At 50.4% G+C, this 17,286-nt stretch overlaps 1 protein-coding gene across 1 annotated transcript in view; it reads right to left on the reverse strand.

The window, feature by feature from the left end:
• Positions 1 to 17,286, reverse strand: part of LOC148513675 (uncharacterized) — a 49,124-nt gene that overhangs the window by 8,034 nt on the left and 23,804 nt on the right. The window contains exon 2 of the mRNA XM_088481553.1: positions 2,661 to 2,765. Coding sequence (XP_088337679.1) covers positions 2,661 to 2,765 — 105 coding nt within the window. The remainder of the gene's footprint in view (positions 1 to 2,660; positions 2,766 to 17,286) is intronic.

Genomic DNA, 17,286 nt, shown 5'->3' on the forward strand with positions numbered 1-17,286 from the left:
TCTCACGAGCAGGGCCCTCTACCCTCTTGTGCTTCCCCTTGCTTATACCTTCATCTACTCCAGTCCTCACTCCCCACTTGAGCGCCTAACACTTGGTTGCTTACGTCCTGTTGCTTATTTGAGTGTTAAGATCGCTACTGCAGCAATGTACAGTATATACACCGTATCCTTGTCCTGCATTGTACTGTACGTCACTGGTTTCTTGTTCACTTATTTATTTTCTTTGTAAGGCGCTGCAGAACATTTGTTGCGCCATAATAATAAAGGATAATAATAATAAGAATGTGCAGAACGGGTCTGTGATCATGCACGCCGTCCGGCAGCAGACTGTCAGTGGGTGGAAAGACCAGGATATCCATTGGCTGGTGGGGATTTCCTGGCCTCTTACTCATCTGCGGAGACCGGCCTGCATGACCCCCCCCATGGTCACTGAGCTGGCCGATGGAAACACAGATGATCCGATGCTGCATCCTTGATGGCAGATTGGATCAGTAATGCATTAAAGTTGATAGCTTAAGCCCTAATTTAAAGTTAAAAATAAAATTGTGCCCATACACTTACATTTCTGGCTGTATTTTGAATTGCATGAATCCTAAAATAGAGGTAACTTTAAATCCAACGTTTAGACGTATAGATTAGATACGCCAGGTGCAAAAATACGGCCGATCTCATTAACGGCCTGGAAGCTTGCTACAAGTATATGGACACGAAAAGATATGCACAAAAGGAGGGTATGCCAGTGGCGTAACTACCGACCTGCAGCCCCCGCGGTGGCTTGGGGGCGCGGAGGCTTGTGGGGCGAAGTGGCTGCAGATTCCATGCGGGCTGGCCGTCCGCATGAAATCTGCAGAAAACAGCCCTCCCAAAATGGCCACCGCCTAGGAGGAGACATATGCTAGTGGTCCTACTGGACCTCTAGCATCTGTTAGTCACCCAGGCAGGGCGGTAGTGTGGATGGCACATAAGTGCCGTCCGCACTACACTACTAGCAACAAACACACAGCCGCCGGCCCGCCAGCTGTGTGTTTGTTTTAACAGCCGATGAGAGTCTGACTCTCATCGGCTGCTGCACCCACTGTGGGAGCCAGACTTCCGGCTCCTGCAGTGAGCGATGGGAGAGATGTCATGATGTCTCTCCCATCATGCAGAGCGGGCCGGCCCGGGAGGAAGCTGCACGGAGGAGCATGCTGGAGCGGGGATCAAGGTAAGCAGAGTTTTCATTGTGTGCGTGTGTGTGAGTCTGGCCGGGAATGGGGGGAGGGTGTTAAACACACACACACACACTATTGGAGGCTCTGCTGGGGGGGGGGGCTACTACTGGGGGCATTATGTAAGGGGCACTGCATAAGGAGACCACTGCTGGGGGCACTGTATAAGGGGCACTACTGGGGGCACTGTATAAGGGGCACTGTATAAGGGGCACTACTGGGGGCACTGTATAAGGGGCACTACTGGGGGCACTGTATAAGACCCCTGACAACGAGCAGATAATTTAAAAGTAATTACAAGCCTTACTGTGGGGCATAATATGGTGTCAGGGGGCAAATATGTAAGTGGTACTTTGGTAATAGGTATTACAGTGTGTGGCATAATGTTTAATGGGCATTATGGTGTGTGGAATAATGTGTAAGGGGCATTATGGTGTGTGGAATAATGTGTAAGGGGCATTATGGTGTGTGAAATAATGTGTAAGAGGCATTACGGTGTGCGGCATAATGTGTAATGGGCATTACTACAAGGAGGAAAAATACTGTAAACTGTCTAGGGGGGGTAGGGGCACATTTTTTACTTTTGCACTGGGAGCCAAAATGCGTATAATGTAATGATTTTAGCAAAATGCCATGAAGGGAGGGGGGCATCAGAAAAATTTTTGGCTGGGGGGAGCAAAATTTATAGTTACGCCACTGGGGTTTGCTTTCTTGTACCCCCGTGCCTTTATTGTACTGAGATTACATGTGAATGCAGCTGACCTACTCCTTCCAGCACAAGTGGGCGAAAATATAACTTTAAGTGAAAATGCCGGTGCATGCTGCGAATGTCCTGTGTGACAAATTTTATTACAATTGCATTTCTTTGGGGAGCAAAGTGACTTATGGCCACCTCTAAATCAGCCCTTTATGTTCCTTTACCATCCCGCTGACGAAATGGGTGTGAAGTCCCGGCGGCCATTCATATCCCAATGCAGGCAGCCCGAAGGGAGAAGATCCTCCTGACAGGGCAAGTAAATACCCTATCCCTAACCCTATCCCCCTCTAACCTTCCCTTAGTGGTGCCTAACCATAACCTCCGCCCCTAGTGCCTAACCTTAACCACCCTAAACCTAACCCACCCAAGGGGGTGCCTAACCATAACCCTAATCTCCCCCCCAAAAAAACCCTAACCCCGCTACGCTCCCTATACCTAACACTCCCCCCTGAGGCTAATGCTAAAGGCCCCCCGGACTTACCTCATTCGGGCTGGCATTCTTCGGCGTTCCTGCGTCGGGATTAAGATAGGCGTCAGTATTTCGATGCCTATCTTAAGTCCCTTGTCGGGATTTCCTTGTTGGTATTGAGACCAGCGGCATCGCGGCCGCCAGTCACATAACTACATCCCCTGCTAATAGTCAGTCTTCCTATGTGATACGGATACTATACCTGACTTTGGTCGGACAAACTCACCAATCATTGTGCTGGCAGACAGACACTCATTCTCTGGAAAGCATGTTACTGTGCTGAGAGTTTTACAGGTTCTGTCTTTACAAACATAGCAGTCCAGAGAATTACCTGCGAAAGACAAAAACAATATCAACTATACAGGCATGAAATTGCATAACCTTCCCCCCAGCTCTCATCTGCTAACATATGTAGGAGGAGAGCAGCTAAACAACACCATGTCACAATGGGGTGGACTTAATCTACCATCCTGACAGTTTTCTGTATGGGCATCTCTAGATGTTATGTTAGTAACTTGTCATCACTGACCAGCGCTTGGAAAAATCAGCTATTGCCCAACAACATGGCACCTCCTTGACTGGCACCTGGTGTATAGAGCTGCTCCATCACTTCACTTGTTGTTGGTCTAGCTAATGCTGCCTGACCTCTTATTTTGATACGGACTGTTTGATAATGGGTAGAGTGCTGAGGAAGAGTGCTAGGCTCAACACAGGACATCCAGTAAAGAAATTACAGTATAGGGTACATATAGGCAAATTATTTTTGTGGACAGCCCCTGAAAATAAAGATCTACGGCAATGGGGAATCTTTGGGCCTGATTCAGCAGGGGATACAGTTAAAAAGCCCAAGGCAGATTCCTAATTATCGGGAATCTGCACATGCACAGATGGCACGCAGCTGATTGACAGGCAGAGGCGTTTGTGGGGCGGTGTGGGGGTTGGGTCTGTGGCCTTGCAGGCCCACGGAGGCTGCGGTACGCTTTAGCTACTGCAGCCTGACCAAACGATCAACCATTGTGACCGCAGACAGCAGCAGTGTCAGTTTCTTCACACGCTACTACACCATGACATGTATATACAGCACAGGTACAGTACAGACAGCAGCAGTGCCAGTCTCCTCCTCACACACTACTACACCATGACATGTATACACAGCACAGGTACAGTACAGACAGCAGCAGTGCCAGTCTCCTCCTCACACACTACTACACCATGACATGTATACACAGCACAGGTACAGTACAGACAGCAGCAGTGCCAGTTTCCTCCTCACACACTACTGCACCATGACACGTATACACAGCACAGGTACAGTACAGACAGCAGCAGTGCCAGTCTCCTCCTCACACACTACTGCACCATGACACGTATACACAGCACAGGTACAGTACACACAGCAGCAGTGCCAGTCTCCTCCTCACACACTACTGCACCATGACACGTATACACAGCACAGGTACAGTACAGACAGCAGCAGTGCCAGTCTCCTCCTCACACACTACTACACCATGACACGTATACACAGCACAGGTACAGTACAGACAGCAGCAGTGCCAGTCTCCTCCTCACACACTACTACACCATGACATGTATACACAGCACAGGTACAGTACACACAGCAGCAGTGCCAGTCTCCTCCTCACACACTACTACACCATGACATGTATACACAGCACATGTACAGTACAGACAGCAGCAGTGCCAGTTTCCTCCTCACACACTACTACACCATGACATGTATACACAGCACATGTACAGTACAGACAGCAGCAGTGCCAGTCTCCTCCTCACACACTACTACACCATGACATGTATACACAGCACAACATGTATACACAGCACATGTACAGTACAGACAGCAGCAGTGCCAGTCTCCTCCTCACACACTACTACACCATGACATGTATACACAGCACAGGTACGGTACAGACAGCAGCAGTGCCAGTCTCCTCACACACTACTACACCATGACATGTATACACAGCACAGGTACGGTACAGACAGCAGCAGTGCCAGTCTCCTCACACACTACTACACCATAACATGTATACACAGCACAGGTACGGTACAGACAGCAGCAGTGCCAGTCTCCTCCTCACACACTACTACACCATGACATGTATACACGGCACAGGTACAGTACAGACAGCAGCAGTGCCAGTCTCCTCCTCACACACTACTACACCATGACATGTATACACCGCACAGGTACAGTACAGACAGCAGCAGTGCCAGTCTCCTCCTCACACACTACTACACCATGACATGTATACACCGCACAGGTACAGTACAGACAGCAGCAGTGCCAGTCTCCTCCTCACACACTACTACACCATGACATGTATACACCGCACAGGTACAGTACAGACAGCAGCAGTGCCAGTCTCATCCTCACACACTACTACACCATGACATGTATACACGGCACAGGTACAGTACAGACAGCAGCCGTGCCAGTCTCCTCCTCACACACTACTACACCATGACATGTATACACAGCACAGGTACAGTACAGACAGCAGCCGTGCCAGTCTCCTCCTCACACACTACTACACCATGACATGTATACACAGCACAGGTACAGTACAGACAGCAGCAGTGCCAGTCTCCTCCTCACACACTACTACACCATGCCATGTATACACGGCACAGGTACAGTACAGGCAGCAGCAGTGCCAGTCTCCTCACACACTACTACACCATGACATGTATACACGGCACAGGTACAGTACAGACAGCAGCAGTGCCAGTCTCCTCCTCACACACTACTACACCATGACATGTATACACGGCACAGGTACAGTACAGACAGCAGCAGTGCCAGTCTCCTCCTCACACACTACTACACCATGACATGTATACACGGCACAGGTACAGTACAGACAGCAGCAGTGCCAGTCTCCTCCTCACACACTACACCATGACATGTATACACGGCACAGGTACAGTACACACAGCAGCAGTGCCAGTCTCCTCCTCACACACTACACCATGACATGTATACACGGCACAGGTACAGTACACACAGCAGCAGTGCCAGTCTCCTCCTCACACACTACTACACCATGACATGTATACACGGCACAGGTACAGTACAGACAGTAGCAGTGCCAGTCTCCCCCTCACACACTACTACACCATGACATGTATACACGGCACAGGTACAGTACAGACAGCAGCAGTGCCAGTCTCCTCCTCACACACTACTACACCATGACATGTATACACGGCACAGGTACAGTACAGACAGCAGCCGTGCCAGTCTCCTCCTCACACACTACTACACCATGACATGTATACACAGCACAGGTACAGTACAGACAGCAGCAGTGCCAGTCTCCTCCTCACACACTACTACACCATGACATGTATACACGGCACAGGTACAGTACAGACAGCAGCCGTGCCAGTCTCCTCCTCACACACTACTACACCATGACATGTATACACAGCACAGGTACAGTACAGACAGCAGCCGTGCCAGTCTCCTCCTCACACACTACTACACCATGACATGTGTACACAGCACAGGTACAGTACAGACAGCAGCAGTGCCAGTTTCCTCCTCACACACTACTACACCATGACACGTATACACAGCACAGGTACAGTACAGACAGCAGCAGTGCCAGTCTCCTCCTCACACACTACTGCACCATGACACGTATACACAGCACAGGTACAGTACACACAGCAGCAGTGCCAGTCTCCTCCTCACACACTACTGCACCATGACACGTATACACAGCACAGGTACAGTACAGACAGCAGCAGTGCCAGTCTCCTCCTCACACACTACTACACCATGACATGTATACACAGCACAGGTACGGTACAGACAGCAGCAGTGCCAGTCTCCTCACACACTACTACACCATAACATGTATACACAGCACAGGTACGGTACAGACAGCAGCAGTGCCAGTCTCCTCCTCACACACTACTACACCATGACATGTATACACGGCACAGGTACAGTACAGACAGCAGCAGTGCCAGTCTCCTCCTCACACACTACTACACCATGACATGTATACACCGCACAGGTACAGTACAGACAGCAGCAGTGCCAGTCTCCTCCTCACACACTACTACACCATGACATGTATACACCGCACAGGTACAGTACAGACAGCAGCAGTGCCAGTCTCCTCCTCACACACTACTACACCATGACATGTATACACCGCACAGGTACAGTACAGACAGCAGCAGTGCCAGTCTCATCCTCACACACTACTACACCATGACATGTATACACGGCACAGGTACAGTACAGACAGCAGCCGTGCCAGTCTCCTCCTCACACACTACTACACCATGACATGTATACACAGCACAGGTACAGTACAGACAGCAGCCGTGCCAGTCTCCTCCTCACACACTACTACACCATGACATGTATACACAGCACAGGTACAGTACAGACAGCAGCAGTGCCAGTCTCCTCCTCACACACTACTACACCATGCCATGTATACACGGCACAGGTACAGTACAGGCAGCAGCAGTGCCAGTCTCCTCACACACTACTACACCATGACATGTATACACGGCACAGGTACAGTACAGACAGCAGCAGTGCCAGTCTCCTCCTCACACACTACTACACCATGACATGTATACACGGCACAGGTACAGTACAGACAGCAGCAGTGCCAGTCTCCTCCTCACACACTACACCATGACATGTATACACGGCACAGGTACAGTACACACAGCAGCAGTGCCAGTCTCCTCCTCACACACTACACCATGACATGTATACACGGCACAGGTACAGTACACACAGCAGCAGTGCCAGTCTCCTCCTCACACACTACTACACCATGACATGTATACACGGCACAGGTACAGTACAGACAGTAGCAGTGCCAGTCTCCCCCTCACACACTACTACACCATGACATGTATACACGGCACAGGTACAGTACAGACAGCAGCAGTGCCAGTCTCCTCCTCACACACTACTACACCATGACATGTATACACGGCACAGGTACAGTACAGACAGCAGCCGTGCCAGTCTCCTCCTCACACACTACTACACCATGACATGTATACACAGCACAGGTACAGTACAGACAGCAGCAGTGCCAGTCTCCTCCTCACACACTACTACACCATGACATGTATACACGGCACAGGTACAGTACAGACAGCAGCCGTGCCAGTCTCCTCCTCACACACTACTACACCATGACATGTATACACAGCACAGGTACAGTACAGACAGCAGCCGTGCCAGTCTCCTCCTCACACACTACTACACCATGACATGTGTACACAGCACAGGTACAGTACAGACAGCAGCAGTGCCAGTTTCCTCCTCACACACTACTACACCATGACACGTATACACAGCACAGGTACAGTACAGACAGCAGCAGTGCCAGTCTCCTCCTCACACACTACTGCACCATGACACGTATACACAGCACAGGTACAGTACACACAGCAGCAGTGCCAGTCTCCTCCTCACACACTACTGCACCATGACACGTATACACAGCACAGGTACAGTACAGACAGCAGCAGTGCCAGTCTCCTCCTCACACACTACTACACCATGACACGTATACACAGCACAGGTACAGTACAGACAGCAGCAGTGCCAGTCTCCTCCTCACACACTACTACACCATGACACGTATACACAGCACAGGTACAGTACAGACAGCAGCAGTGCCAGTCTCCTCCTCACACACTACTACACCATGACACGTATACACAGCACAGGTACAGTACAGGCAGCAGCAGTGCCAGTCTCCTCCTCACACACTACTACACCATGACACGTATACACAGCACAGGTACAGTACAGGCAGCAGCAGTGCCAGTCTCCTCCTCACACACTACTACACCATGACACGTATACACAGCACAGGTACAGTACACACAGCAGCAGTGCCAGTCTCCTCCTCACACACTACTACACCATGACACGTATACACAGCACATGTACAGTACAGACAGCAGCAGTGCCAGTCTCCTCCTCGCACACTACTACACCATGACATGTATACACAGCACAACATGTATACACAGCACATGTACAGTACAGACAGCAGCAGTGCCAGTCTCCTCCTCACACACTACTACACCATGACATGTATACACAGCACAGGTACGGTACAGACAGCAGCAGTGCCAGTCTCCTCACACACTACTACACCATGACATGTATACACAGCACAGGTACGGTACAGACAGCAGCAGTGCCAGTCTCCTCACACACTACTACACCATAACATGTATACACGGCACAGGTACGGTACAGACAGCAGCAGTGCCAGTCTCCTCCTCACACACTACTACACCTTGACATGTATACACGGCACAGGTACAGTACAGACAGCAGCAGTGCCAGTCTCCTCCTCACACACTACTACACCATGACATGTATACACGGCACAGGTACAGTACAGACAGCAGCAGTGCCAGTCTCCTCCTCACACACTACTACACCATGACATGTATACACCGCACAGGTACAGTACAGACAGCAGCAGTGCCAGTCTCCTCCTCACACACTACTACACCATGACATGTATACACCGCACAGGTACAGTACAGACAGCAGCAGTGCCAGTCTCATCCTCACACACTACTACACCATGACATGTATACACGGCACAGGTACAGTACAGACAGCAGCCGTGCCAGTCTCCTCCTCACACACTACTACACCATGACATGTATACACAGCACAGGTACAGTACAGACAGCAGCAGTGCCAGTCTCCTCCTCACACACTACTACACCATGACATGTATACACAGCACAGGTACAGTACAGACAGCAGCAGTGCCAGTCTCCTCCTCACACACTACTACACCATGCCATGTATACACAGCACAGGTACAGTACAGGCAGCAGCAGTGCCAGTCTCCTCACACACTACTATACCATGACATGTATACACAGCACAGGTACAGTACAGACAGCAGCAGTGCCAGTCTCCTCCTCACACACTACTACACCATGACATGTATACACGGCACAGGTACAGTACAGACAGCAGCAGTGCCAGTCTCCTCCTCACACACTACTACACCATGACATGTATACACGGCACAGGTACAGTACAGACAGCAGCAGTGCCAGTCTCCTCCTCACACACTACACCATGACATGTATACACAGCACAGGTACAGTACACACAGCAGCAGTGCCAGTCTCCTCCTCACACACTACTACACCATGACATGTATACACGGCACAGGTACAGTACAGACAGCAGCAGTGCCAGTCTCCCCCTCACACACTACTACACCATGACATGTATACACGGCACAGGTACAGTACAGACAGCAGCAGTGCCAGTCTCCTCCTCACACACTACTACACCATGACATGTATACACGGCACAGGTACAGTACAGACAGCAGCAGTGCCAGTCTCCTCCTCACACACTACTACACCATGACATGTATACACGGCACAGGTACAGTACAGACAGCAGCCGTGCCAGTCTCCTCCTCACACACTACTACACCATGACATGTATACACAGCACAGGTACAGTACAGACAGCAGCAGTGCCAGTCTCCTCCTCACACACTACTACACCATGACATGTATACACAGCACAGGTACAGTACAGGCAGCAGCAGTGCCAGTCTCATCCTCACACACTACTGCACCATGACATGTATACACAGCACAGGTACAGTACAGACAGCAGCAGTGCCAGTCTCCTCACACACTACTACACCATGACATGTATACACAGCACAGGTATAGTACAGACAGCAGCAGTGCCAGTCTCATCCTCACACACTACTGCACCATGACCTGTATAAACAGCACAGGTACAGTACACACAGCAGCAGTGCCGGAATTGGTATCATTTAACGCTGGACCCCTGCCCGGCGGTTGGAATCCCGACAGCGGCATCCCGGCAGAGGAGGAAATCCTGATCGTCCAAGGTAAGTATATACTAACCTAATTCTATCCCCTAACCTTCCCCCCAGTGCCTAACCCTAATCCCCCATCTAAGTGCCTAAACCTAACCCCCCCTTCCCCGCTGCTTAAACCTAAGTCCCCCGGGGGGTGCCTAACCCTAAGTACCCCCCAAGGGTGCCTAACCTTAACCCCCCCTTCCCCTAGCCTAACCCTAACCTCCAGGGGGGGTGCCTAACCCTGTCCCCCCCGGGAGCCCTAAACCTAACCCTCCCCCCCTGCGGCTGTCCGCTGTGGCGCCCGGCATTCTTTCGATCGGGATGCCAGGCGCCGGTCTACCGGCGTTGGTAAAATGACAGGCGTCTAGATATAGAAGCCTGTCATTTAACCCTCGCTGGGATTAAGCAGTCGGGAAACCGGCTGTCTGGATTAGGTCCGCCGGCTTCCTGACTGCATACCGCAGTGCCAGTCTCCTCACACACTACTATACCATGACATGTATACACAGCACAGGTACAGTACAGACAGCAGCAGTGCCAGTCTCCTCCTCACACACTAGTACACCATGACATGTATACACAGCACAGGTACAGTACAGACAGCAGCAGTGCCAGTCTCCTCCTCACACACTACTGCACCATGACATGTATACACAGCACAGGTACAGTACAGGCAGCAGCAGTGCCAGTCTCCTCCTCACAGACTACTACACCATGACATGTATACACAGCACAGGTACAGTACAGACAGCAGCAGTGCCAGTCTCCTCCTCACACACTACTACACCATGACATGTATACACAGCACAGGTACAGTACAGACAGCAGCAGTGCCAGTCTCCTCCTCACACACTACTACACCATGACATGTATACACAGCACAGGTACAGTACAGACAGCAGCAGTGCCAGTCTCCTCCTCACACACTACTACACCATGACATGTATACACAGCACAGGTACAGTACACACAGCAGCAGTGCCAGTCTCATAACACACTACTACACCATGACATGTATACACAACACAGGTACAGTACACACAGCAGCAGTGCCAGTCTCCTCCAAACACACTACTACACCATGACATGTATACACAGCACAGGTACAGTACACACAGCAGCATTGCCAGTCTCATCCTCACACACTACTACACCATGACATGTATACACAGCACCCGTACAGTAGAGACAGCAGCAGTGCCAGTCTCCTCCTCACACACTACTACACCATGACATATATACACAGGTACAGTACAGACAGCAGCAGTGCCAGTCTCCTCCACTCACACTACTACACCATGACATGTATACACAGCACAGGTACAGTACCGACAGCAGCAGTGCCAGTCTCCTCCACTCACACTACTACACCATGACATGTATACACGGCACAGGTACAGTACAGACAGCAGCAGTGCCAGTCTCCTCCTCACACACTACTACACCATGACATGTATACACGGCACAGGTACAGTACAGACAGCAGCAGTGCCAGTCTCCTCCTCACACACTACTACACCATGACATGTATACACGGCACAGGTACAGTACAGACAGCAGCAGTGCCAGTCTCCCCTTCACACACTACTACACCATGACATGTATACACGGCACAGGTACAGTACAGACAGCAGCAGTGCCAGTCTCCTCCTCACACACTACTACACCATGACATGTATACTAGGGGTGAGCGGGTTCGGATTTCTGAAATCCGAACCCCCCCGAGCCTCCCGATCCGAGTCCGATCCGAGTCAGGCTCGACTTTTCCCGCCTGACTCGGATCTGAAATCGAGGCAAAACGTCATCATCCCGCCTTCCGAGTCTCGCGGGTTTTGGATCCTATATAAGGTACCCGCGTCGGCGCCATTTTCTCACTCGGCTGTGGACAGTGAAGAGGGAGGGTGGGAGTTAGGGCTGTGTAGTGTAGTGTAGTGTAGTGTAGTGTAGTGCTGCTGTTGTCCACTACTTCAAAGTCCATAGGGGCTGGCTGTGTTGTGCTGTGCTGCTGTTGTTAATAGGGGCTGTGTCCACTACTTCAAAGTCCATAGGGGCTGGCTGGACTGTGTTGTGCAGTCAGTTCTCCATAGGGGCTGTGTCCACTCCAAAGTCCTGTGCAGTGTCCCAGTCCTAAAGGGGTGCTGTAGTGTTGTCCAGGGGGTGCTCTGTCCATCAGGGGTGCTCCCCCCAAGTGCTAAAAAAATAATATATTTTCTGTGTTTGTGAATTGTGTGCGCAGTAGCCGCACGTGCATCAACAAAGTAGTGCCAAGCGTGCGCCTGTGTCATAAGTAAAGGGCCGGCTGGCTTGACCGTTAAGGGTGCTGTAACCCCCGAAAGTACACTCCAGTCCAAACCAAAAAAAAAATTATTTTCTGTGTTTGTGAATTGTGTGCGCAGTAGCCGCACGTGCATCAACAAAGTAGTGCCAAGCGTGCACCTGTGTCATAAGTAAAGGGCCGGCTGGCTTGACCGTTAAGGGTGCTGTAACCCCCGAAAGTACACTCCAGTCCAAACCAAAAAAAAAATTATTTTCTGTGTTTGTGAATTGTGTGCGCAGTAGCCGCACGTGCATCAACAAAGTAGTGCCAAGCGTGCGCCTGTGTCATAAGTAAAGGGCCGGCTGGCTTGACCGTTAAAGGGTGCTGTAACCCCCAAAGTACACTCCAGTCCAAACCAAAAAAAAAATTATTTTCTGTGTTTGTGAATTGTGTGCGCAGTAGCCGCACGTGCATCAACAAAGTAGTGCCAAGCGTGCGCCTGTGTCATAAGTAAAGGGCCGGCTGGCTTGACCGTTAAAGGGTGCTGTAACCCCCGAAAGTACACTCCAGTCCAAACCAAAAAAAAATTATTTTCTGTGTTTGTGAATTGTGTGCGCAGTAGCCGCACGTGCATCAACAAAGTAGTGCCAAGCGTGCGCCTGTGTCATAAGTAAAGGGCCGGCTGGCTTGACCGTTAAGGGTGCTGTAACCCCCGAAAGTACACTCCAGTCCAAACCAAAAAAAAAATTATTTTCTGTGTTTGTGAATTGTGTGCGCAGTAGCCGCACGTGCATCAACAAAGTAGTGCCAAGCGTGCACCTGTGTCATAAGTAAAGGGCCGGCTGGCTTGACCGTTAAGGGTGCTGTAACCCCCGAAAGTACACTCCAGTCCAAACCAAAAAAAAAAATATTTTCTGTGTTTGTGAATTGTGTGCGCAGTAGCCGCACGTGCATCAACAAAGTAGTGCCAAGCGTGCGCCTGTGTCATAAGTAAAGGGCCGGCTGGCTTGACCGTTAAAGGGTGCTGTAACCCCCAAAGTACACTCCAGTCCAAACCAAAAAAAAAATTATTTTCTGTGTTTGTGAATTGTGTGCGCAGTAGCCGCACGTGCATCAACAAAGTAGTGCCAAGCGTGCGCCTGTGTCATAAGTAAAGGGCCGGCTGGCTTGACCGTTAAAGGGTGCTGTAACCCCCGAAAGTACACTCCAGTCCAAACCAAAAAAAAATTATTTTCTGTGTTTGTGAATTGTGTGCGCAGTAGCCGCACGTGCATCAACAAAGTAGTGCCAAGCGTGCGCCTGTGTCATAAGTAAAGGGCCGGCTGGCTTGACCGTTAAGGGTGCTGTAACCCCCGAGAGTACACTCCAGTCCAAACCAAAAAAAAAATTATTTTCTGTGTTTGTGAATTGTGTGCGCAGTAACCGCACGTGCATCAACAAAGTAGTGCCAAGCGTGCGCCTGTGTCATAAGTAAAGGGCCGGCTGGCTTGACCGTTAAGGGTGCTGTAACCCCCGAAAGTACACTCCAGTCCAAACCAAAAAAAAATAATTTTCTGTGTTTGTGAATTGTGTGCGCAGTAGCCGCACGTGCATCAACAAAGTAGTGCCAAGCGTGCGCCTGTGTCATAAGTAAAGGGCCGGCTGGCTTGACCGTTAAGGGTGCTGTAACCCCCGAGAGTACACTCCAGTCCAAACCAAAAAAAAAATTATTTTCTGTGTTTGTGAATTGTGTGCGCAGTAGCCGCACGTGCATCAACAAAGTAGTGCCAAGCGTGCGCCTGTGTCATAAGTAAAGGGCCGGCTGGCTTGACCGTTAAAGGGTGCTGTAACCCCCAAAGTACACTCCAGTCCAAACCAAAAAAAAAATTATTTTCTGTGTTTGTGAATTGTGTGCGCAGTAGCCGCACGTGCATCAACAAAGTAGTGCCAAGCGTGCGCCTGTGTCATAAGTAAAGGGCCGGCTGGCTTGACCGTTAAAGGGTGCTGTAACCCCCGAAAGTACACTCCAGTCCAAACCAAAAAAAAATTATTTTCTGTGTTTGTGAATTGTGTGCGCAGTAGCCGCACGTGCATCAACAAAGTAGTGCCAAGCGTGCGCCTGTGTCATAAGTAAAGGGCCGGCTGGCTTGACCGTTAAGGGTGCTGTAACCCCCGAGAGTACACTCCAGTCCAAACCAAAAAAAAATTATTTTCTGTGTTTGTGAATTGTGAGCGCAGTAGCCGCACGTGCATCAACAAAGTAGTGCCAAGCGTGCGCCTGTGTCATAAGTAAAGGGCCGGCTGGCTTGACCGTTAAGGGTGCTGTAACCCCCGAAAGTACACTCCAGTCCAAACCAAAAAAAAAAATATTTTCTGTGTTTGTGAATTGTGTGCGCAGTAGCCGCACGTGCATCAACAAAGTAGTGCCAAGCGTGCGCCTGTGTCATAAGTAAAGGGCCGGCTGGCTTGACCGTTAAAGGGTGCTGTAACCCCCAAAGTACACTCCAGTCCAAACCAAAAAAAAAATTATTTTCTGTGTTTGTGAATTGTGTGCGCAGTAGCCGCACGTGCATCAACAAAGTAGTGCCAAGCGTGCGCCTGTGTCATAAGTAAAGGGCCGGCTGGCTTGACCGTTAAAGGGTGCTGTAACCCCCGAAAGTACACTCCAGTCCAAACCAAAAAAAAATTATTTTCTGTGTTTGTGAATTGTGTGCGCAGTAGCCGCACGTGCATCAACAAAGTAGTGCCAAGCGTGCGCCTGTGTCATAAGTAAAGGGCCGGCTGGCTTGACCGTTAAGGGTGCTGTAACCCCCGAGAGTACACTCCAGTCCAAACCAAAAAAAAAATTATTTTCTGTGTTTGTGAATTGTGTGCGCAGTAGCCGCACGTGCATCAACAAAGTAGTGCCAAGCGTGCGCCTGTGTCATAAGTAAAGGGCCGGCTGGCTTGACCGTTAAGGGTGCTGTAACCCCCGAAAGTACACTCCAGTCCAAACCAAAAAAAAATTATTTTCTGTGTTTGTGAATTGTGTGCGCAGTAGCCGCACGTGCATCAACAAAGTAGTGCCAAGCGTGCGCCTGTGTCATAAGTAAAGGGCCGGCTGGCTTGACCGTTAAGGGTGCTGTAACCCCCGAGAGTACACTCCAGTCCAAACCAAAAAAAAAATTATTTTCTGTGTTTGTGAATTGTGTGCGCAGTAGCCGCACGTGCATCAACAAAGTAGTGCCAAGCGTGCGCCTGTGTCATAAGTAAAGGGCCGGCTGGCTTGACCGTTAAAGGGTGCTGTAACCCCCAAAGTACACTCCAGTCCAAACCAAAAAAAAAATTTTTTTCTGTGTTTGTGAATTGTGTGCGCAGTAGCCGCACGTGCATCAACAAAGTAGTGCCAAGCGTGCGCCTGTGTCATAAGTAAAGGGCCGGCTGGCTTGACCGTTAAAGGGTGCTGTAACCCCCGAAAGTACACTCCAGTCCAAACCAAAAAAAAAAATATTTTCTGTGTTTGTGAATTGTGTGCGCAGTAGCCGCACGTGCATCAACAAAGTAGTGCCAAGCGTGCGCCTGTGTCATAAGTAAAGGGCCGGCTGGCTTGACCGTTAAAGGGTGCTGTAACCCCCGAAAGTACACTCCAGTCCAAACCAAAATAAAATTATTTTCTGTGTTTGTGAATTGTGTGCGCAGTAGCCGCACGTGCATCAACAAAGTAGTGCCAAGCGTGCGCCTGTGTCATAAGTAAAGGGCCGGCTGGCTTGACCGTTAAGGGTGCTGTAACCCCCGAAAGTACACTCCAGTCCAAACCAAAAAAAAATTATTTTCTGTGTTTGTGAATTGTGTGCGCAGTAGCCGCACGTGCATCAACAAAGTAGTGCCAAGCGTGCGCCTGTGTCATAAGTAAAGGGCCGGCTGGCTTGACCGTTAAGGGTGCTGTAACCCCCGAGAGTACACTCCAGTCCAAACCAAAAAAAAAATTATTTTCTGTGTTTGTGAATTGTGTGCGCAGTAGCCGCACGTGCATCAACAAAGTAGTGCCAAGCGTGCGCCTGTGTCATAAGTAAAGGGCCGGCTGGCTTGACCGTTAAAGGGTGCTGTAACCCCCAAAGTACACTCCAGTCCAAACCAAAAAAAAAATTATTTTCTGTGTTTGTGAATTGTGTGCGCAGTAGCCGCACGTGCATCAACAAAGTAGTGCCAAGCGTGCGCCTGTGTCATAAGTAAAGGGCCGGCTGGCTTGACCGTTAAAGGGTGCTGTAACTAGAGATGAGCGGTTCGGATTCTGTGGAATCCGAACCGCTCCGAACATTGGGGATCCGAGTCCACCCGAACCCTGTTCGGGTGTTCACCGCCTGACTCGGATCCCCGTTCGGGGCCGAACGGCGGCCGCCTGATGTCGGATTCTCACTAGAGAATCCGACATCAGGTCTCCTCGCGTGTAGGGCAGAGCGCAGTGATAGCGCTCTGCCCTACACAGACACAGACACACAGCCGCCAGCGGCAGCTGTGTGTTTGTTACAGCAGCCAATGAGAGTCACACAGACTCTCATTGGCTGCTGCACGGAGGGAGCCGGCTGGAGCTCACACATGAGCTCCGTCTTCCGGCTCCCTCCTCAGCGTGTGACAGAGCGGACGGCGCGGGAGCGGGGATACAGGTAAGTTTTATTTTTTTTATTTTTTTACTTGTCAAAGGTCCGGGGGCGCTACTGGGGGGGGGGGGTCTG

The sequence above is a fragment of the Taudactylus pleione genome, unplaced genomic scaffold, assembly GCF_031769625.1.
Source record: "Taudactylus pleione unplaced genomic scaffold, aTauple2 ptg000274l, whole genome shotgun sequence".
Taxonomy (NCBI): Eukaryota; Metazoa; Chordata; class Amphibia; order Anura; family Myobatrachidae; genus Taudactylus; species Taudactylus pleione.